Source organism: Triticum urartu, chromosome 2A, assembly GCF_056163025.1.
Source record: "Triticum urartu cultivar PI428250 chromosome 2A, HENAU_Tu73, whole genome shotgun sequence".
Classification (NCBI taxonomy): domain Eukaryota; kingdom Viridiplantae; phylum Streptophyta; class Magnoliopsida; order Poales; family Poaceae; genus Triticum; species Triticum urartu.
In genome coordinates, this window is record NC_141874.1 from 92,274,623 (window position 1) to 92,299,068 (window position 24,446).

The window sequence follows — 24,446 nt, forward strand, 5'->3', positions numbered from 1 at the left end:
TACCTGACATTAGAAAAGCTATAGCAAACAAACTACACGATCTAGTGCTATGCTTAGGATTGGGTCTTGTCCATCACATCATTCTCCTAATGATGTGATCCCATTATTAACGACATCCAATGTCCATGGTCAGGAAACCACAACCATCTATTGATCAACGAGCTAGTCAACTAGAGGCTTACTAGGGACATGTTGTGGTCTATGTATTCACACATGTATTACGGTTTCCGGTTAATACAATTATAGCATGAACAATAGACAATTATCATGAACAAGGAAATATAATAATAACCATTTGATTATTGCCTCTAGGGCATATTCCCAATAGTCTCCCACTTGCACTAGAGTCAATAATCTAGTTCACATCGCCATGTGATTAACACTCATAGTTCACATCGCCATGTGACTAACACCCAAAGAGTTTACTAGAGTCAATAATCTAGTTCACATCGCCATGTGATTAACACCCAAGAGTTTACTAGAGTCAACAATCTAGTTCACATCACCATGTGATTAACACTCAATGAGTTCTAGGGTTTCTTTTAGTGGAGCATGGTATAGTTTCTTTTAATGGAGCATGGTATTGTTGGTACTCCTGGATCTCCTAGTTTCTTTGGTATTCCACCTTTAAAAGTATTATTGGCAAGCCTGGTGGAAATTTCAGCTTCCAGTATCTTTCTTTTATTTGTAACAATATCTTTCATATACTTAGCATAAGGATTCATTTTAAGCATATTAGTCAAACGCATATGCAAAAAGATAGGTCTAATCATTTCAGTAAAGCATTCAAAATCCTCATCATCCTTTTTCTTGGATGGTTTATGAGGAAAAAGCATGGGTTTCTGAACTGATGGTTCTCTTTCTTTACCGTGCTTCCTAGCAACGAAGTCTCTCTTATCATAACGTTGATTCTTTGATTGTGGATTATCAAGATCAACAGCAGGTTCAATCTCTACATCATTATTATTGCTAGGTTGAGCATCAACATGAACATCATCATTATCACTAGGTTCATGTTCATTACCAGATTCTGTTTTCGCATCAAAAATAGAAATATCATTGGGATTCTCAGGTGTCTCAACAACAGGTTCACTAGAAGCATGCAAAGTCCTATCATTTTTATTTTTCTTCTTCTTAGAAGGACTAGGTGCATCAACATTAGTTCTCTGAAAATCTTGCTCAACTCTCTTAGGGTGGCCCTCAGGATACAAAGGTTCCTGAGTCATTTTACCCCCTCTAGTCATAACTCTAACATCATTATCATTTTTCTTATTATTTAATTCATTGAGCAAATCATCTTGTGCTTTAAGCACTTGTTCTACCTAAGTGGTAACCATAGAAGTATGTTTACTAATAAGTTTAAGGACACCTTTAACTCTAACATATAATCACTCAAGTGTTCAACCATATAAGCATTACGTTTCAATTGTCTATCAACATAAGCATTGAAGTTTTCTTGTTTAACAATAAAATTATCAAACTCATCCAAGCATTGGCTAGCAGACTTATTACGAGGAATATCACCTTCATCAAATCTATAGAGAGAATTTACCTTTACTGCCTGTGTCGGGTTATTAAGACCATGTATTTCTTCAATAGGTGGTAAATTCTTAACATCTTCAGCTTTAATACCATTTTCTTTCATAGATTTCTTTGCCTCTTGCATATCTTCAGGACTGAGAAATAGAATACCCCTTTTCTTCGGAGTTGGCTTAGGAGTTGGTTCAGGAAGTGTCCAATCATTATCATTACTCGATATATTATTCAATAGAAATTCATCTTTCTCAACAGTTCTTTCCCTGAAAACACTACCAGCACAACTATCCAGGTGGTCTCTGGAAGCATCGGTTAGTCCATTATAAAAGATATCAAGTATTTCATTTTTCTTGAGAGGATGATCAGGCAAAGCATTAAGTAACTAGAGAAGCCTCCCCCAAGCTTGTGGGAGACTCTCTTCTTCAATTTGCACAAAATTATATATTTCCCTTAAGGCAGCTTGTTTCTTATGAGCGGGTAAATATTTAGCACAGAAGTAATAAATCATATCCTAGGGACTACGCACACAACCAGGAGCAAGAGAATTAAACCATGTTTTAGCATCACCCTTTAATGAGAACAAAAATAACTTAAGGATATAGTAGTAATGATTTTTTTCCTCATGAGTGAATAGGGTGGCTATATCATTCAATTTAGTAAGATGTGCCACAATAGTTTCAGATTCATAGCCATAAAAAAGATCAGATTCAACCAAAGTAATTAACTCAGGATCGATAGAGAAATCATAATCCTTATCAAAAATACAGATATATGAAGTAGCAAAAGCAGGGTCATATTTCATTCTAGCATTCAAAGACTTTTCTTTCAGCTTAGCTGACAGTTTCTTAAGATCATATCTATCTTTGCAAGCAAAAAGGTCTCTAGCAGTTTCTTCATCCATAACATAACCCTCAGGCACATCAGGCAATTCATATCTAGGGGAGAATCTTCATCATCACTTTCATCGATATTATCTGTTTCAATAATTTCATTCTCTCTAACCCTAGCAAGTTGTTCATAAAAAAATCACCTAATGGCACGATATTACCAAGCACAGAAGTAGTTTCATCATAAGCATCATGCATAGCAGAAGTGGCATCATCAATAACATGCGACATATCAGAATCAATAACAGGTGTAGGTGTCGCAAGTTTACTCATAACAGAAGGTGAATCAAGTGCAGAGCTAGATGACAGTTCCGTACCTCCCCTCGTAGTTGAGGGAAAAATCTTGGTTCTTTCATCTTTGAAGTTCCTCATTGATCAACAGATATAAATCCCAAGTGACTCAAAGAATAGAGCTATGCTCCCCGGCAACGGCGCCAGAAAATAGCCTTGATAACCCACAAGTATAGGGGATCGCAACAGTTTTCGAGGGTAGAGTATTCAACCCAAATTTATTGATTCGACACAAGGGGAGCCAAAGAATATTCTCAAGTATTAGCAGTTGAGTTGTCAATTCAACCACACCTGAAAGACTTAATATCTGTATCAAAATATTTAGTAGCAAAGTAGTATGGAAGTAACGGTAACAGTGGAAAAAGTAATAGTAGTAGTTTTTGTAGCAATCGTAACAGTGGCAATGGAAAAGTAACTAAGAAAAGATCAATATGTGAAAAGCTCGTAGGCAATGGATCAATGATGGATAATTATGTCGGATGCGATTCCTCATGCAAAAGTTATAACATAGGGTGACATAGAACTAGCTCCAGTTCATCAATGTAAAGTAGGCATGTATTCCGAATATAGTCATACGTGCTTATGGAAAAGAACTTGCATGACATCTTTTGTCCTACCCGCCCAAAGCATTAACACTTAGTGAATACATGAACTCCTCAAACTACGGTCATCACCGGGAGTGGTCCCGATTATTGTCACTTCGGGGTTGCCGAATCGTAACACATAGTAGGTGACTATTGACTTGCAAGATAGGATCAAGAACTCACATATATTCATGAAAACATAATAGGTTCAGATCTGAAATCATGGCACTCGAGCCCTAGTGACAAGCATTAAGCATAGGAAAGTCATAGCAACATCAATCTTAGAACATAATGGATACTAGGGATCAAACCCTAACAAAACTAACTCGATTACATGGTAAATCTCATCCAACCCATCACTATCCAGGAAGCCTACGATGAGATTACTCACGCACGGCGGTGAGCATCATGAAATTGGTGATGGAGGATGGTTGATGATGACAATGGCGACAGATTCCCCTCTTCGGAGCCCCGAACAGACTCCAGATCAGCCCTCCCAAGGAAGATTAGGGCTTGACGGCGGCTCCGTATCGTAAAACGCGATGAATCCTTCTCTCTAATTTTTTCCCTCCCAAAAGTGAATATATGGAGTTGGGGTTGAGGTCGGTGGAGTCCCAGGGGGCCCACGAGGCAGGGGGTGCACCCTGCACCCTCATGGATAGGGTGTGGGCCCCCTGACACTGATTCTTTCGCCAATATTTTTCATTAGTTCCAAAACGTGTCTCCATGGATTTTCAGGTCATTCCAAGAACTTTTATTTCTGCACAAAAATAACACCATGGCAGTTATGCTGAAAACAACGTCAGTCCGGGTTAGTTCCATTCAAATCATGCAAGTTAGAGTCCAAAACAAGGGAAAAAGTGTTTGGAAAAGTAGATACGTTGGAGACATATCAAGCGTCGGGCACGGGGTTGGGGTCTGGCAGTGGCGCAGGCCCATGGCGCGGGGTGGGGCATGGAGGGCTCAGGAGGGTGCTGCTCTCCCTTGATCAGACGCGGGAGGCTGCAGGGGCGCTCAGAGATCGATGGAGGGAGGGATTGGCTGGTGTGTGAAATCGAGGAGGGGATGGATCCCGAGATATATATATATATATATAGAAAGAGAGAGAGAGAAGGTAGGTAGGTGGCGGCGGGCAGGAGGATGGATGGGACAGGTTCCTAGAAATTAGGGTTCTGTATGATTATATAGGTAGGGAACTAGGCTTAGGATCATACGGTCCCTTCGATTGTAATCGGACGGTCCGAGATAAATATGTTAGGAGAGTCCAACGAGAAACCGATGATGATCTAGGGATGTTTGGGGATGATCCGAATCCAACGGTTGATATGTCTCCGTCGTATCTACTTTTCCAAACACTTTTGCCCTTGTTTTGGACTCTAACTTGCATGATTTGAATGGAACTAACCCGGACTGACGCTGTTTTCAGCAGAATTGCCATGGTGTTATTTTTGTGCAGAAATAAAAGTTCTCGGAATGACCTGAAAATCAACGGAGAATTGTTTTCGAATACATAATAAATACTATAAGGAAGATCCACGTCAGGGGGGCCTCCACCTGTCCACGAGGGTGGGGGCGCGCCCTACCCCCCTGGGCGCGCCCCCTGCCTCGTGAGCCCCCTGACGCTCCACCGACCTCAACCTTGACTCCATATATTCACTTTCGGGGAGAGAAAAACCAGGAAGAAGGATTCATCGCGTTTTACGATACGGAGCCGCCGCCAAGCCCTAAACTCTCTCGGGAGGGCTGATCTGGAGTCCGTTCGGGGCTCCGAAGAGGGGAATCCATCGCCATCGTCATCATCAACTATCCTCCATCACCAATTTCATGATGCTCACCGCCGTGTGTGAGTAATTCCACCGTAGGCTTACTGGACGGTGATGGGTTGGATGAGATTTATCATGTAATTGAGTTAGTTTTGTTAGGGTTTGATCCCTAGTATCCACTATGTTCTGAGATTGATGTTGCTATGACTTTGCTATGCTTAATGCTTGTCACTAGGGCCCAAGTGCCATGATTTCAGATCTAAACCTATTATGTTTTCATCAATATATGAGAGTTCTTGATCCTATCTTGCAATTCTATAGTCACCTACTATGTGTTATGATCCGGCAACCCCGAAGTGGCAATAATCGGGACCACTCCCGGTGATGACCGTAGTTTGAGGAGTTCATGTATTCACTATGTGTTAATGCTTTGGTTCGGTACTCTGTTAAAAGGAGGCCTTAATATCCCTTAGTTTCCAATAGGAGCCCGCTGCCACGGGAGGGTAGGACAAAAGATGTCATGCAAGTTCTTTTCCATAAGCACGTATGACTATATTCGGAATACATGCCTACATTACATTGATGAACTGGAGCTAGTTCTGTGTCACCCTAGGTTATGATTGTTACATGATCGATCGCATCCGGCATAATTCTCTATCACTGATCCATTGCCTACGAGCTTTCCATATATTGTTCTTCGCTTATTTACTTTTCCGTTGCTATTGTTATCATCACTACAGAACACCAAAAATATTACTTTTGCTACTGTTACCTTTTACCACCGTTACCACTACTATCATATTACTTTGCTACTAAATACTTTGCTGTAGATATTAAGTTTCCAGGTGTGGTTGAATTGACAACTCAGCTGCTAATACTTGAGAATATTCTTTGGCTCCCCTTGTGTCGAATCAATAAATTTGGGTTGAATACTCTACCCTCGAAAACTGTTGCGATCCCCTATACTTGTGGGTTATCAACGGTCATGACTGCCCGGGTTGGGTCCGGGAAGTTTCAGACACGCACGCAAAGGGTGTTAGGCGGTCACGGTCAAGAGCGAAGCGAAAACCCGATTGGTCTGGAATGGTCAACGAAGGCAAGGCAGTTCGAGGGAAGGTGATGAAGGCAAAGGGAGAAACGACAACGACGATCGAATGCAAGTTTTTGAAAAATGACGGCAACAAAGTGCCGATGCAATGCGAATGACGCGATGATGAATGCAACAAACAAATAAATAACAGAGCTGACACGCAAAAAATGGAAGGCATCTGGAGCGCTGGTCTTGGGGCGTCATAGCTCTGCCAGACGTTCTTAACATCATCAGTAGCATCTGCAACAGGCCTAGCACCTAGCGGTGCTTCCAGGACGTAATTCTTCTGTGCAACAATGAGGATAATCCTCAAGTTACGGACCCAGTCCGTGTAGTTGCTACCATCATCTTTCAATGTAGCTTTCTCTAGGAACGCATTAAAATTCAAAGGAACAGTAGCACGAGCCATTTATCTACAACAACATAGACATGGAAAATACTATTAGGTACTAAGTTCATGATAAATTAAAGTTCAATTAATCATATTACTTAAGAACTCCCACTTAGATAGACATCCCTCTAATCATCTAAGTGATCACGTGATCCATATCAACTAAACCATGTCCGATCATCATGTGAGATGGAGTAGTTTTCAATGGTGAACATCACTATGTTGATCATACCTACTATATGATTCATGCTCGACCTTTCGGTCTTAGTGTTCCGAGGCCATATCTGCATATGCTAGGCTCGTCAAGTTTAACCCGAGTATTCTACGTGTGCAAAACTGGCTTGCACACATTGTATGTGAACGTAGAGCTTATCACACCCGATCATCACGTGGTGTCTCGGCACGACGAACTGTAGCAACGGTGCATACTCAGGGAGAACACTTGTACCTTGAAATTTAGTGAGAGATCATCTTATAATGCTACCGCCGTACTAAGAAAAATAAGATGCATGAAGGATAAACATCACATGCAATCAATATAAGTGATATGATATGGCCATCATCATCTTGTGCCTTTGATCTCCATGTCCAAAGCACCGTCATGATCACCGTCGTCACCGACTTGACACCTTGATCTCCATTGTAGCATCGTTGTCGTCTTGCCAACTATTGCTTCTACGACTATCGCTACCGCTTAGTGATAAAGTAAAGCAATTACATGGCGATTGCATTTCATACAATAAAGCGACAACCATATGGCTCCTGCCAGTTGCCGATAACTATTACAAAACATGATCATCTCATACAACAATTTATATAATCACGTCTTGACCATATCACATCACAACATGCCCTGCAAAAACAAGTTAGACGTCCTCTACTTTGTTGTTGCAAGTTTTACGTGGTTGCTACGGGCTTCTAGCAAGAATCGTTCTTACCTACGCATCAAAACCACAACGATTTTTCGTCAAGTGTGTTGTTTTAACCTTCAACAAGGACCGGGTGTAGTCACACTCGACTCAACTAAAGCTGGATAAACAGACACCCACTAGCCACCTGTGTGCGAAGCACGTCGGTAGAACCAGTCTCATGAACATGGTCATGTAATGTCGGTCTGGGCCGCTTCATCCAACAATACCGTCGAATCAAAGTATGACATGCTGGTAAGTAGTATGACTATTATCGCCCACAACTCTTTGTGTTCTGCTCGTGCATATAACATCTACGCATAGAACTGGCTCTGATGCCACTGTTAGGGAATGCGGTATTTCAAAAAAATCCTGTGATCACGCAAGATCTATCTAGGAGATGCATAGCAACGAGAGGGGAGAGTGTGTCTACGTACCCTCGTAGACCGAAAGCGGAAGTGTTTAGTAACACAGTTGATGTAGTCGAACATCTTCGCGATCCAACTGATCAAGTACCGAACGCACGACACCTCCGCGATCTGCACACATTCAGCTCAGTGACGTCCCTCATACTCTTGATCCAGTTGAGGCTGAGAGTGAGTTGCGTCAACACGATGGTGTGTTGACGGTGATGATGAAGTTACCGACGCAGGGCTTCGCCTAAGCACTACGACAATATGACCGAGGTGGAAAACTGTGGAGGGGGGCACCGCACACGGCTAAAGATCAACTTTGTGTGTCTATGGGGTGCCCCCCTCCCGCATATAAAAGGAGGGAAGGAGGAGGGCCGGCCTCCAGGGGCGCGCCCAAGGGGAGGATTCCTACTCCTAGTAAGAGTAGGTTTCCCCCTTTCCTAGTCCAAGTAGGAGAAGAAGGACGGAGAGGAAGAAGAGAAGGAAAGGGGGGCCGGCCCCCCTAGCCCTAGTCCAATTTGGTTTGGGCTAGGGGGTGCGGGCGCCACCTCTTGGCCTGCCTCCTCTCTTCCACCATTAGGCCCATAAGGCCAATAACTTCCCGGAGGGGGTTTCAGTAGCCCCCAGTACTCCGAAACTTATCCGAAACGACCTGAACCATTCCGGTGTCCGAATGTAACCTTCCAATATATGAATCTTTATGTCCTGACTATTTCGAGACTCCTCGTCATGTCCGTGATCTCATCTAGGACTCTGAACAACCTTCGGTACATCAAATCACATAACTCATAATACATATCGTCATCGAACGTTAAGTGTGCGGACCCTACGGGTTCGAGAACTATGTAGACATGACCGAGACACATCTCCGGTCAATAACCAATAGCGGAACCTAGATGCTCATATTGGTTCCTACATATTCTACGAAGATCTTTATCGGTCAAACCGCATAACAACATATGTTATTCCCTTTGTCATCAGTATGTTACTTGCCCGAGATTCGATCGTCAGTATCATCATACCTAGTTCAATCTCGTTATTGGCAAGTCTCTTTACTCGTTTCGTAATGCATCATCCCGCAACTAACTCATTAGTCACATTGCTTGCAAGGCTTATAGTGACGTGCATTACCGACAGGGCCCAGAGATACCTCTCCGATACACGGAGTGACAAATCCTAATATCGATCTATGTCAACTCAAAAAATACCATCAGAGACACCTGTAGAGCATCTTTACAATCACCCAGTTACGTTGTGACGTTTGATAGCACACAAGGTGTTCCTCTGGTATTCGGGAGTTGCATAATCTCATAGTCATAGGAACATGTATAAGTCATGAAGAAAGCAATAGCAATAAACTAAACGATCATAGTGCTAAGCTAACGGATGGGTCTAGTCCATCACATCATTCTCTAATGATGTGACCCCGTTCATCTTATGACAACACATGTCCATGGCTAGGAAACTTAACCATCTTTGATTAACGAGCTAGTCAAGTAGAGGCATACTAGGGACACTCTATTTGACTATGTATTCACACATGTACTAAGTTTCTGGTTAACACAATTCTAGCATGAATAATAAACATTTATCATGATATAAGGAAATATAAATAACAACTTTATTATTGCCTCTAGGGCATATTTCCTTCAGCAAGAACATCGATGAACGGGCTGAACCCTAGCACATATCTAAGGCTTGGATAAAAGGGTGCTTACAGACGCGATGGAGCGCCGGCGGCGCGTCGGAGTTTTTTGGGTCTGATCAGGTCGATGTGGCGGCCTGAGTTGGTATAGCGTCGGAGGTCGCGGCGGCGGAGCTCGAGCGGCAGATGAGATGCGAGCGGAAGACGAAGGAGGAAGCGAGGGGGAAATGATAAAGACTCCCCGCCCCTATTTATAAGGTGGTGGATACAAGGCATGCGCGGGAATCGAGGAGGCCGAAATCATCATATGGCTATATGGGCGCCTCGATTCTCGGGACGTTTATTAAGATAAAGATTAGTTAAGATGCTTTGGGCCACGTGCGAAGTTAATGCGAAGTGACGTCATGGCGGTTTAAGAAAATTCTATGAGCTGGCGTCATGGCGGGTTGCAGCAAGGTTTATCAGATAAGTGATACAAGATTTTGATAGGTCGGGAAGATTGACATGAACAAGTTCAAATCAACCTAGGGCCTAATGTTGGAGATATGACTATTGGGTATGAACCGTGCTACCTCTTGAGCACCGCGTTGGTTTTCCCTTGAAGAGGAAATGGTGATGCAGTAAAGCAGCGTAAGTATTTCCCTTGGTTTTTGAGAACTAAGGTATCAATCCAGCAGGATACCACGCGCGAGTCACCTCGTACCTACACAAACAAATAAGAACCTCGCAACCAACGCAATAAAGCGGTTGTCAATCCCTTCACGGCCACTTGCAAGAGTGAGATCTGATAGAGATAATAATAATAAGATAAATATTTTTGGTATTTTTATGATATAGATTGAAAGTAAAGATTGCAAAATAAAATAGATTGGAAACTTGTATGATGGAAAATAGACCCGGGGGCCATAGGTTTCACTAGTGGCTTCTCTCAAGATAGCATAAGTATTACGGTGGGTAAAGAAATTACTGTCGAGCAATTGATAGAAAAGCGAATAATTATGAGAATATCTAGGCATGATCATGTATATAGGCATCACGCATGCGACAAGTAGACCGAAACGATTCTGCATCTACTACTATTACTCCACACATCGACCGCTATCCAGCATGCATCTAGAGTATTAAGTTCATAAGAACAGAGAAACGCCTTAAGTAAGATGACATGATGTAGAGGGATAAAATCATGCAATATCATATAAACCCAATCTTTTTATTCTCGATGGCAACAATACAATATGTGTCGTTTCCCCTACTGTCACTGGGGTCGAGCACCACAAGATTGAACCCAAAGCTAAGCACTTCTCCCATTGCAAGAAAGATCAATCTAGTAGGCCAAACCAAACTGATAATTCGAAGAGAGTTGCAAATATAAACCAATCATACATAAAAGAATTCAGAGAAGAATCAAATATTGTTCATAGATAATCTGGATCATAAACCCACAATTCATCGGATCTCGACAAACACACCGCAAAAAAAGATTACATCGAATAGATCTCCAAGAGAATCAAGGAGAACTTTGTATTGAGATCCAAAGAGAGAGAAGAAGACATCTAGCTACTAGCTATGGACCTGAAGGTCTGAAGTAAACTACTCACACATCATCAGAGAGGCCATGGAGTTGATGTAGAGGCCCTCCGTGATCAATGCCCCCTCCGGCGGAGCTCCGAAAAAGGCCCCAAGATGGGATCTCTCGAGTATAGAAGGTTGCGGCGGTGGAATTAGGTTTTTGTGGTGCTTCTGGATGTTTGCGGGGTACGTGGACTTATATAGGAGGAAGAAGTAGGTCGGTGGAGCAATGAGGGGCCCACGAGGGTGGAGGGCGCGCCCAGGGGGGTAGGCGCGCCCCCTGCCTCGTGGCCTTCTCGATTGTTTCTTGACGCCCACTCCAAGTCTTCTGGATCATGTTTGTTGAGAAAATCACGTTCCCGAAGGTTTCATTCCGTTTGGACTTCGTTTGATACTCCTTTTCCGTGAAACACTGGAATAGGCAAAAAAAAATAGCAATTTGGGCTGGGCCTCCGGTTAATAGGTTAGTCCCAAAAATAATATAAAAGTGTAAAATAAAGCCCATTAACATTCAAAACGGATAATATAATAGTATGGATCAATCAAAAATTATAGATACGTTGGAGACGTATCAAACCGCCCAGAAGGGGCCGGGTCATATCACTGTCGGTTTACCAATGAAGATGGCGGGTCATATGAGCCCATTGACGGTCCAAGGCCCAGAAGAGACTTGAGGCCCGAGATGATGAACCGCCATGTATGTATGACTTATGTTGTAAGGTATGCGTAGTTAGTCACCGAGCCGGACACGTTATGTATGAGCCGGCCAGGACTCTGTGAACCGTCGGGCGTCAACCTGTGTATATAAAGGGATGACCCGGCGGCGGTTTAGGACAAGATAGAACAGATCGAGAACTAGGTCAAGCGTATTCACTCACTGGTAATCGAAGCCCTAGCAATACAGTCCCAAACTGGAGTAGGTCTTTACCTTCATCATAAGGGGACGAACCAGTATAAACTCTCTGTGTCCTTTATCCCAGCTAACCTAGCTGCGATGGCCCTGCGACTAAGTCTTTCAGCTAGGACATCTGCCGTGACAATTCCACGACAGCAGCTATGGAGCAGAATGCAACTATGACGTAGTCGCACAATAGGATCCACTCCAAATCAGCTCGGGTTGACGTAGCAGCTTCAATCCACAGTCCTCATGTGGCTCGGAGGCCGAACAACTTCTCCACCTCATCGAGGAGTAACTCCTCCTCGCCGACGTGACACATCGCCATGTCGTGGGGACCTGACTCCATGGCCACGCGAAGATCAGTACTACAACTGAGTGAGCCCTCCTCAACACAACCCGTATTCGCCTCGTCACCGGGAGCCTTCACTTCCTCAAGTGCTCGGGAACCCCCATCTAGTGCGCTCCCAAGGTGGTCGACACCATCAACGCCATGCTCTCCTGCGCGGTGACCACCTTCCACATCCCCTACCTTGGAACAGGGGCGGACCTAGAATCTCAGCTTTGGGGGTGTAACGGTTCAGAGTTTACACTAAACATCGCCATAATATCAACAAATAGTCTTAAAATAGCATCAATTTCATAGCTATTTATTATTAAGTACAAAGAAACTATATACTTTACAATTTTGTATAGGGTGCCATGGCACCCACGGCATCCTCGCTAGATTCGCTCTTGCCTTGGACTACTACTTTATATCCGCAAGATCCACGGTTCGATGCTCTTGCCGCTCGTTGACAGATTGATGAAAAAACTGGCTGCCTGGAAGGCATCACTGCTCTCTCACGGCGAGCGGCTTGCTCTCGTTTGTCACGTGCTCACCGCCACGTGTGTCCAGTCGCGCCCGCCGTAGCGCCATACAGTGGGCGATCTCCTCCACGTCGTGTGGCTCTGCATCGCGCAACAGGCTCTCCTAGTCGTGGAGTGTGTTGACTTTGAACTAGGGTTCGTTCAAATATGCGATATATGTGGGGCCAGGATGGCCACCGTAGGCAGGGCCGACGTGACAGACGTGTCCGGACCTTTCCCGAATCTGTATCAGATTTGGTCAGGCTTTGAAAAGTGTTAGTCAGCTTGAACGTCCGTTGCCGAAATGAGGGATGCGTCTCGGTCTGGTTTTTTTGTCCGGCCAGTGACCGAGACAGAAGCTGTACTAATTTCAGTCGACTGGTTTCCATTTTCATGGTCAGTCAAATTTTGTGGCCGTCGGGAAAATTAGTGCGTGTGTGTCTGGCCTATCAGTCTTTTCCGGGCCCTGTGTGCGTAGGCAGTTCTTCAGGGGTGGGGTTATCGGGTTTTCTTTGCAAAAAAAAAAAAGAGAGACCCGGTTTCGGTGGCGGGGCAATGGGGGCGCGTCTCGTTCAGCCGCGTGTCAGTGCGTTTTCGTTTTCGTTGTTCGGTGAAGGAAGGAGGGGGCGGAGAGGGAGGTAGGAATTAGGAAATGGTGGGGCCAACCATGGCGAGAAAGCAGCATTCGCCGCCGGCGAGACAGTAGACGTGCGCCACACCTCCCCCACACCTCAACTTGGTCGTGTGGATTTTGGCTCAACTAGTGGATCGCCCGGCAGGCTGTTTGTTGTTTTTGATTTCAGCACCATGGTTTGTACTTCTCTTCAGCTAGGCTTTCAGATCTAGTTTTGCTGTAGAGGTTTTTTCTTCTGCGGTGAGATCTTATGTAGAATAATTTTGGGGACGACAGTATGTCAGTATGGGTGTTCTACTCGCAGAGCATTTGCTTGGTGAGAAATTGTTAATTTTGAGCAATGTCTGGTGTGCCTTTTCTGGCGAAATTTAGTGAAGATGAACTCTAAATTCACTAAACCGTACTATGCCATAGACCATAGTTATTGTGGCTGCATCGTTTATTGTTCTCATTGGCTGCTGGATGTGTCGGTGCACTGCCTGAACTTTTACCAGAGAAGGGTAAGAAATAGTTCTAAGTCTGATGTCTCAACTTGCAGTTTGATTCAGAAAGTTTGCCATGTTTTTTTGGTATTCGTGAGAAGTTGCTTTCAATTTCTCTTCTCTTAATGCATGATATGTGCTGCAGATAGTAATCATACTGCAGTTTCTGAGATCAGCTGCCATTGTTCAGCTGTTGAGAAGCAAAGCTCTTTTCTACGCCAACGTGCTTATTTCACTCTTTTTTCTCAGTTGGCTTCAGAGATATGAATGACATTTTGTTCTTGTATGCAGAAGATGATGTTTGTTGGCAAATAACTCAATCTATTTGCACCAATCACAAGACCGAAAGGAGACCATGCTACCCAAGTTTCAATGTGGATGTAGTGGCAGAGGAAACGTGTTTGTGGAAGGATATTTCAGCTGAACCAGATTTGAATCAAGCATTGCAAGCTGTAACTCTCAAGGCCAATCCCTCACACTATGGTATGGTAGTGTGTTTCTTGCATGAACATTGCCCTCTCAAGCCAACCATACTGCTCAGCAGGATCAGAAGATTGATAATCTAAGTGTACATCGATCAGACTATCAGTAACAAGTTGGTTGCCCTCACTCCCCTGCAAAGATAATTTTCGTTATTACCCTCTAATAGCTCGACTGAGGTCAAAACCACTTCATGTTTATTACTCCCTCCGTTCCTAAATATTTGTCTTTCTAGACATTTCAAATGACTACTACGTACGGATGTATGTAGACATATTTTAGAGTGTAGATTCACTCATTTTGCTTCGTATGTAGTCACTTGTTGAAATGCCTAGAAAGACAAGTATTTAGGAACGGAGGGAGTAGTTGCAAGTCAAAGTTCAATCATATATTCCTTTGAAGGGGCATGATCATAATCGGATTGATAGGTGCAGCTCATATTTAATGGCTTACATTATTTTGGAGGGCAGTTTGAGTCCTATTACTTTTGGTGCTTTAGTGATCATGCTGCTTATGCATGCATGGTTCATTTCGGTTATTTATTCAGTTTGTCTTTCAGTTAGTTTTCCTCTTTTTTTTTCTTCAGTCCCTCAGTTTCCTAGTACCTCAATTTTTTCTTAACCCTGTCAGTTCCTAGTACCTCAGTTCCTTTTTCGTAAGTCTCTCTGTTCCTAGTACCTCAATTTCTTATTCATGTTTTCAGTGTTCACACTCTCTTTCATCACTATCAGTTTCTCTTTTTTCAATCTTCACTTTTTCTTTCTTCATTGTTTGGTCATTTTTCTCTTAAATACCTCAGCCCTCAGTCTCTCTTTTTTTGTTGTTCAGTCTTCATCCTCTCTTCAATTTCCTTTCTTTAAACATTAGAAATTTAGAACTTCCCTACTCTCTTAGTTTTTTAGTCCCTTACTTTTTAGCCTCTCTTTCTGTTTTAGTTATTAGTCTTCTCATTTTCTTCTTTTTCATTCAGTTCCTTAGCTCCTCAATACTCCAGTTCATCAGCTTATTATTCATTTGTGTATTATTATTTCATCAGTTTATTCACTCACCAGTTGTTCTTGAGACCTTTAGTTATCATTACTCAGTATTCCGTTTCTCACACTGCCTATATCTCCATTGCTTATCTCCCACCACAAACCAGATGAGGTTTGATTTATGTTCTTCAGTTTTTAGCATTTTTCCCAGTATTTCAGTTAGTCCAAGGTTTTTGTGGCGAAGAGGCGTTGCACGATGTGGGGGGGGGGGGGGGGCTGCTTCCTTTGTGGCATTCGGCAGGTTTTGGCCCTTTCTCTTTTCTCTTTTTCAGTGCTCACTATTAAATAAAATCAGTGTTTATGCATGTGGTTTTTTTCAGAAATGCCTTTTTTAATCATAGTGGGGGTTTTAGAATGTTCATTACTTAGGAATATTCAGACAAAACAGACCTATACAATTTCTGTTAGTTAGGCCTTAGTCTGAAACTGCAATTTTCTTTTCCACCTATTCAGTCTGTCTCTTTTTCTTCGATACTAAAACTGCTCATCTTTTTCTTGGCTCTGAAACTGTAGCTCACACGGTTGAGTCTTCTTATTTTTTTCTGTAGGACCATGTGAACCATGTGTAGAGCCAGATAGGCAATGCTCAGTCAATCATTGTTTCCTTGATTTTTATCGTCGATTATTTTCCAAGCAGCAGTCAGTGTTGTTTTTTGAGGGTCACAGTCAGTGTTGTCCTATCTAGTTCTGTATACAGCAGCTGAAAGTAATGTTTGTTTTGTGTTCAGACAAACTTGAAGCCTTATTTTGCTGATTTCTAGTATAGTCCCAGTAGTTGATTTTAGTGCCAATATGCACCTTATTAGCAATTCTGAACCTATACATCTTTTTCTCCAGAAATGTCCAGCCACCATAGAAATTTTCATCTGCTGAGCGTTTTTACGTATTGGGTGGGGGGATTTTTCTCAGTAAAACCCGGCCCATTAGCCTGGGGGGGGGGGGGGGGGGGGGGTGAGTGGTCCAGCAACCCAAATTCAACTGAGACTGCCATTGAAATCAGTTGATTTTTGCAATGGACCACACTCAAAAACAAATGAAAAGATGTGTCATCGCCTCATTGGACAGAAAAATCGACTTAGACTGAAATGAAAATCAGTCGACTGATGATTACAATCCAAATACACGCCAAATAATGACAGTAAGCCTGATAAGAAAACTAAAACTACTTTTTGTTGCATTTAAAGTACTAGCAAAATAATGCAAGTCTTATTGCATTCATAGTAAAATTTCACAAAGATAATGATCAAGCCAAGGTGCAGCAGATTGGAAGTGTCCTGATACATCTTTCATTAGCACGGGGGCGCTGGTGCTTCTGTCGGTGGATGATTTCATGGACACTCATATACCACATCCTCATGTCTAGAACTCAATAGGATTGACAAACAGTCGCTTAATCGTCCCCTCAAGACGGTTGCTGAACGTAAAAGCATCTGTCTTGTCATCATACATGAACGGCATGCTGATCATTATATTTGCGACTCGCTGCACCGCCGGAAGCAGAAGCTTAGGGAGCTCAAAGCGTGCTTGGTTCGTAGTCTTCCATGCATCTTCGATCAGAGAACCTATCTTGGCAATGGCAACCTCACTTGCCACGCCGTGCTCACTGATGTAACATTCCACAGAGCTGGCCACATCATTTTTGTTCTTTCCACGCTGCGAACAAACAAATGCATGCTTAATCAGGGGTGTCATCGTGATCAAAGGATAAACAATAGAGAGGTGGTAATCTTGGAGATGTAATTTGTACCTTAAATGAAGCAAGATCATTCATGAAACGTGTCACCTCTGCACAAGCCCTTACAGCATCAGTGCAACCGAGGGCCCATTCCAGTGCCTCCTTGGTTGCAGTATCGCCCATGCCAACTAGCAACCCAACACATACCCATGGTCCGCCTGAGCACACACTTGATACTTTCACTTGATCATTAAATCTTGGCTTGTGATTTTGATGAAACCATTCGGCTTCTTGGAGATAGTTGCTTGATAATATTTGAAACTAGAAGTGAGAAAACGAAAACATATTAGTACTTCTGATGAAAGAATCGGATATGTCGGTGTCGTGGATATGAATGTAGACAATTAATCTTTGAAATATACATGCATTTTTCATGATATAGAATCGGATTTGCTATCCACTTGGGCTGGGAGTACATAAATCAGTACTGAACTTCTAGTAAAACTTTTGTCTCATATGATTTCTAGACCTACACAATATTACATATTTGTGCAGAGCATGCTGCATATGTAGCATAAAGTTCTGTAATCTGCAGATCTTCTGATGTCAAAAGTCATCAACTCATAGAGATAGTTTTTTTATATAAATTTAACACTACAAAGAATTGAAGTCCCAAGTGCGGTAGGTGTTATGATAAAAGGGTAAAATTTGTGACTGAGAGCGTTACAGAAAGAAAACCGAAAATAAATATAGAAAGTAAGGAAAATAGTCATCTTTTGGTTGTGAGATGAGAGTGATGTACCGCTTTTGTGCTAAAAGAGACCCGGCACTTCTCATCTGGTTTCAATTCGTTCTCAAACTCCTTGAAGGTGCTCATCAGCATGAGGTAGAACTTCTGCAAGTACTCTGGTAGAAGAGAAGTAGCACTCTCCTCCCATCTGCATACAGACTAGTTAGTTATTCCACTGAATGCAATTTTATGAATCATGTTTTATTATTCTGAAATTAAGAAGATCAAGCAGCTAGCATCATGCCAACTCCAACCTTTGTATAGCTTCATTGAGCTGTCTACACTCCACCAAAGTAGCACGGACATCATAAGTGTCGTCTGTCATTATTATTATTGCGATTATCTTGGCGAGAATCATCCTTGCGCATGTATACTCTTTCTCATAGTATGCCGTATACGCCCAGAAGTAGCACTCAACCACGCGATCCCGCGAGTAGTTTAGTCCCACTTCTCGGTACAGATTTTTCCACCATCTGAAAGTGAGCTTTTTGTTAGTGTTCTGTAAAAACAAAATATTGCAGCTAGGTTCATTTTATGAGAAGTATGACTGAAAGTTGTCTTTTGTTCCGGGAAAATGCAAAAGCATTATAGCATCCTAATATCAAGAACTCGACTTTTATCTATTCTTTAATGCCAGATGTATATGTTACCTAGAGAGAGCCTGGAGCTCCTTCAAGTGGAGACGCTGCAGAAGGTTAAAGTCCAGTTTGGCGAACTCCAGAATGGAGGAGTTGTGCATCGGCTCTTGTTTGTACTCTGACATATAATGCAGCGCCTCGACTCTCTTCAAGGTCCTTGGCAGTGGTAAGTGAAGGGCCCGCCTGACTTGCTCTGCCAATGGGTACTCAAGCTTACCTTCCATCGATTCGAGGTGTTGCCTCGCAAACGAGATGCTTTCTTCAAGCTCTGTCTCCCCATGGATAAAAAGGTATGCTGCATTGTATAAACTTAACAGGCCCCTTGGGTCGTTAGTTATGTTAACATGGAAGGCCCCATGTTCGTCTTTAAACTTGCTGAATACATCTGCAAGAAGATATACATGATACATCTTATGAGCATATATGGCCAGCATTGGTGATTCTTTCTTCTTCATTGCCTGCATATGTTTTGTACTACTTTTTTGAAGCAAGCAACACATCAGTATTCCAGAAAAGTTGTTTTTAATTACGTGACATGATGTGAACTGTAAACTTATAATGTTTCTGTATACTTCTCATATAATGAACCAAAAAACTCGAAGTTTAACAGCGGCTACTTACATAAAACAAGAAACTTATACAGACAATACAATATTTCAGGAGGAGGTTTGGTTATTAGCATATACCTGGAGACACCCAAAGGCCTTGCTGCCGCAGTATGCGGAACCGAAGGGCGACATCATGAAGGCTGGAGCTATTGAATTCACCAGCATGAGTGCTTCTCAATGTGGAGTCAATTTGTTCATGAAAATGATGATCTACACTGAGGTGTTGGAGTGTGTCTACAAGGTTCAGTTGCTCAACTATGGTACTGCAGGAAAATAACCCAATTATTCTCTCCTTCAGTTGATTCGACCTCTCTGTCATCCTTTCCTCTGACATCTACATGGCATTACCAAAATATATGTTATGCAGTGTTAAATGAAACCATGTCCATGGTGACATTTATTTAACCATGTGACAAGAGAAGAAAATAATAGCGCTAGAAGGCAAGATTGTTCTTGGTTAAAGTTGCAACCATTAGCTGTTACTATTGTATTTACATAATCGTTTAGCTATTCTGCAAACAGGCAAAACAGACCATGCCATGTTTAGATATAAATAGAAACTGCTAAGGGAAACAAGAAAAGAAAAACATGAGATGATAGTTCCAAGTTACTTCTAACATCAAAATATGCAGAAGAGGTGTCATTAAAGACTATTTGTGCTGAATATGTTTTTTTTCCATACATTCCAAATGTGATTGAATGCAATCTTGAAGATTTATTGGTTTATCGAATGTCATGGGTCATCTTGTTTCCTATTCATTGGAAGCTACATAAATCATCCCTATATTAAGATGAAGTAAGAAAGCATCAGTCGCTCTTATTTTCTTTCTTCTATGAAAGATCGTAGCTCGCTCTTTCAACCCTTGTCCCCCTCTGGGAACTGTTTGAGTTTTGACATCGACCGCATTTCCTTTTGATCGTATTACGCTTGACTCCTCTACAGAGTGTACACGTAGAGGGTAGTTCCCAAATTATTTTACTATTTATGAAATCACTTAATAACAGTTCTGTGTTTTTCAAGTGTTTGGAAACAAAACTAATAGGAAGATACCAATCAGGCGTGGCTAGTTGTATGAAAATGGTATTGTACTAATCTCAGTTTCTGTGTGCAGCTAGGCGAACCAACAAAGCTGAAAGCCAACAAACAGAATCCAGGCATATCTCAACAAGGGCTCCAGACCAGGTAATTACTTTAGGTCGGACCATGAAACAACTGGGATTCGGCACATAAAACTAAATGAAAAACATGCAGAGACTGAAAACATGTACTGCTCCCAGATGCTGTTGTTACTGCTGTAACAAGATGGAGCATGCCTGAAACGGTTCTGGACTGTAGTTGATGAAGAAGTCGCCCCACACCGTGGGAAGAAACACAGGCGCCACCTCTGGAACGGCGGCGGTGGCGGTATCGGTAGCATCATGGGACGCCATGTGAAAATGTGTAGTCTGGTAATTGGTGTAGTGGTGGTGTGGCTTTGAGAAAACCTGGAAGGGATGACGGCCTTATATATACACAGCATGGCTGCGCGGGAGCACTCATCCAGGAAAGTGCGTCTTTGAACGGAGCAGGCGCCATTTAATGTTCTCCGTGTCAAGAATAGTCAGTCAATGTGATATACTCCCTTTGTTCCTAAATACAAGGCCTTTTAGAAATTTCACTATGAACTACATCTGGATGTATATAGACATATTTAAAAGTGTAGATTTACTTATTTTGCTTCGTATGTAGTTCATAGTGGAATCTCTAAAAGGTCTTATGTTTAGAAACGGAGGGAGTATATGCCAACATCGATAATGTTATGTTAAATGTGTAATTGGATCGGTGCACCGGTAGCACCAATTGCCCCGGTGCACCAGATAAGTCTTCTCGGGTGTGGCCTGGGCACAACGAGCAAACCTCTTCATTGGTTGTAGCAAACAACAACACACTCACTTCAGTGTTTGTAGTCTATATATCTGGATGTAATAATTATCAATTTTGGTGTTTGTTGTATTGCCATGATTGAAGACAAATAGGTTGAAATTTTCTGGCAAAAAAAAAAAACAGTGGTCGCTGCAGCTACAGGGCTGGCCTGAGGCATGAGCAGATCCTACTCAGCTACAGTGCTGGCCTGGGGCTTGGGCACATCCTGACTCGGCTACAGGAGTATACCCCCGGGGCCTGGGCACATGCTGACTACGGCCCTGGTCAGCCAGAACCACACCTCTGATCCAATTTAATCCGCGTCTTCATTTGGATGAAGGAGCTGAATTGTCAATACGTTTGACATAATTCCGACGAACACGACCTTGCCGAAACCACGAGCTCCGTCTGATGTTACTTGAGAGCTGCAAGTCCGGTCACTTCTTTCCCCATCACGGTCAGCTCTCGCGAAATTAGGGCCCCAACATTGCATTTAACTCCTTTATTTCCGCCGGCCGTCAAAGTCCCGGTAAACTTCCGCCGGCTGCAGGCCGCAGTCTACTTCGCGAGACGGCGACGCGCATATGATATCCGCGTCCGTCATGACCAGTTGATTTTGCTGGACCGCGCGATCGAGCTGGTTCTGAAAGCGCGAAAAGTAGTAGTAGTAATCCGGCCCATTCATGCATGCATGCATGGATGGCAGCCGCGCTCTCGTCGTCGGCGTGCCGTGCCGACCGATCGACGACGTCCGGCTGCCGCTAAGCTTGACGGCTATAGCTGAAGCTGACCGACCTGGTGGATAATAAATTAATAATGAAGTAAGAACAGAAACCTTCTCTGGCTGCGTACGAACTGGCTCCTCCTCTTCTAACAATGTCAACTTGTACACAGAGATATGGCTTAGCTTGTCATTAATGCGATATAGCAGCCGCGCGCGCTGTGTTCCGGTCAGCGTATCGGCGAAAACACCTTACGCCGCCGCAAATTATGAAGGCGCGCTCGACCGCGAAGGCGAAGACGATGCCGATGCCGACATGGAGGACCTTTCCCCCCTTGAAGATAGCGTGCATGCAGGACTATTGGGCTCCACCGTGCTCGATCATTCTGGTCGACGCCATGTCGGGCCCATTGATTTGCCTTTCTTTGTTTTTCTAATCATAGCAGGAGGTTAAGCTTGTGATTCAGCGCATTCCTCTTCATCGTGCTACTGACGCTTTGCTCAAATGGTCTGGTTACTTGCAACTTTGACGGCCGCTTAGCCGTCCTCGGGAGAGAGACGCCATCACCTCCTTCATCACCCAGCTTCTCTCGATGACGCTCCGGATGGCTCCTCCGCTTCCCCACCACCGCCGGAGCCGGATTAGATCATCTACACCTCGTTGCCGTCGCCTTGTTGTGTTGTGTTTGTGTGGCCTCGGTGTTGGGCTTGTTGTGCTGTGCCCACAGCTGAACCTGGGTATCGTGTGTGACTCTGTGTCAGACTGGGTGCGGTGGCCTTGGATGAGTGCGTGTTTGTATGGTTGGAACCTTGGTACTGTTTGAAAGCCTTTTTCGGTAATCATAGCAGGAGGTTTTAGAATGTTCATTACTTAGGAATATTCGGACCCCTTCGCGTCGCCTCCTCTCGGCAACGCCAGGGGCCCCCAAACCCTAGCCGCCATCCCGCCTTCGATCCTTCCTCGGCCGCTGCTTCTACCAGCAAGGGATGCGGTGGCAGCGGGCCCGGCGCCAAAGGCTCCTGGGTGGGTGGTCGCGGCGGGATCTTGCGTGAGGTGGATGAGACGCTTCATGGGGGGATGCCGGAGGCGGCAGTTAGGGCGGCAACCCTACTGCATGGCGACGATCGAGGCTCCATGGCCGGCAGAGTGGTCGACCTGGAGATGGATGGTGGCGGTGGCGGCGCTCCATTCATCGAGGTGGGCTGCTGTGCGTGTAGATTGGTGGCAATGGTGGCTGCGGATCTGGTGCCCCGCCTAGGTCCATCTCGGTGCGGCATTTGCCGGACGGTGGCGCGAGGAGGGACTGGTGAGGGGCGGCTGGAGGCTCCTGCTGGTGTGCCGTCGATGGCTTTCATCTTCACGGCAAGGCTCCGTACGGTTCCAGTCAGCGGCAAGGTCAAGGAGGGAGGGGGGCGACTTCTAGTGAAAACCGTGCCAAATACGATCATGGCGGACGAGGCGTCTATGACATCGTTCCCTTCTCGAGGCATCATTGTTGCGGGTTACGGAACCATTCTCGGGATGCTCTGGAGGAAACCCTGGATCTGGGTCTTGTCCTCCTGGATCGGACGACGACGACATCTTCGGCGCCGTTTTCCCTTCTGGAGGCGTCGTTTTGGAGCAGGTGCTGACTGGAGAGGCCCAAAGGTGGAGCGGCGTTACATCTTCTGCATCGACGATGGCGGATCTCGGCGGCATGGCGTACTGGAGTCTCGGCATCTGATGCGTGTAGATGGACTCACACAGGAGGAGGACTCTATGTGGCATCATGGTGGCATCGGCGACAAAGAGGCCTGGCAAGGTCGATGCATTGATGCCTCCTAAAGATGGGGCAGCGGAAGGTGGCGGCGGCAATGCCTACAGCATGGCATGCGGTGCGCGCTCAACGTCTGTTACAACCGATTGGTTCTCTAGACTCGCCGGCAGGCAGTTTGGGGAGACCGCCGGATTAGATGGTGCTTTGGCGCGAGGTCAGGCACTTCATGAAGCTTGTCGGCTGAGCTTGTCAAGTAGGTGGCTTTGGGTTCGTCAATGTATTTACTTTGTTAGACTCTGTTGAATAAGTTAATAAAAATGGTTGTGTGCATTCTTGGGTGCAAAGGCCGGGGGTTTCAACCTCCCTTTCGGAAAAAGGAATATTCGGCCAAAAGAGACCTATACAATCACTGTTAGCTAGGACTTAGTTTGAAACTGCAGTTTCCTTTTTCACCTTTGCAGTCTGTTTCTCTATGATACTGAAACTGCTCATCCTTTTTGTGGCTCTGAAACTGTAGCTCACACGGTTGAGTCTTCTTATATTTTTCTGCAGGACTATGTGAACAATGTGTAGAGCCAGATAGGCAATGCCCAGTCAATCATTGTTTCCCGAAGGTCGTTTCGATTTTTATCGTTGATTATTTTTAAGCAGCAGTCAGTGTTGTTTTTTGAAGGGTCACAGTCAGTGTTGTCCTATCTAGATCTGTATACAGCAGCTGAAAGTAATGTTTGTCAGCATTAGCTATCCTCTACTTTTCTTTGAGAAATGTTCAGCCATCATAGCAAAATATTTCATTTTTACTTTTTGTTTTGTGTTCAGACAAACTTCGAGCCTAATTTTGCTGATTTCTAGTATAGTCACGGCAGTTGATTTAGTGTCAATGTGCTGATTAGACAGTTCCTT

The 24,446-nt window shown here is 43.9% G+C and overlaps 1 protein-coding gene across 1 annotated transcript; it reads right to left on the minus strand.

Moving 5' to 3' along the window:
• Nucleotides 1-16,810: 16,810 nt before the first annotated feature.
• LOC125535924 (tau-cadinol synthase) lies at nucleotides 16,811-20,611 on the minus strand. Its single transcript, XM_048698993.2, has 7 exons — nucleotides 20,477-20,611; nucleotides 19,241-19,496; nucleotides 18,567-18,939; nucleotides 18,171-18,389; nucleotides 17,929-18,064; nucleotides 17,199-17,447; nucleotides 16,811-17,104 (listed from the first exon to the last, which is right to left on the minus strand). The coding sequence occupies exons 1-7, from the start codon at nucleotides 20,591-20,593 to the stop codon at nucleotides 16,811-16,813; spliced, it is 1,644 nt and encodes a 547-aa protein (XP_048554950.2). The 5' UTR covers nucleotides 20,594-20,611.
• Between the last annotated feature and the right edge of the window lie 3,835 nt (nucleotides 20,612-24,446).

Coding starts and splice junctions, on each gene's coding strand:
- LOC125535924 (XM_048698993.2), bottom strand. CDS start 20,593: ATGGCGTCCCATGATGCTACCGATACCGCCACCGCCGCCGTTCCAGAG. Junction 18,390..18,566: donor GAGCTCCAGGCTCTCTCTAG/GTAACATATACA, acceptor GCTCACTTTCAG/ATGGTGGAAAAATCTGTACC. Junction 18,065..18,170: donor CTCAATGAAGCTATACAAAG/GTTGGAGTTGGC, acceptor GTCTGTATGCAG/ATGGGAGGAGAGTGCTACTT.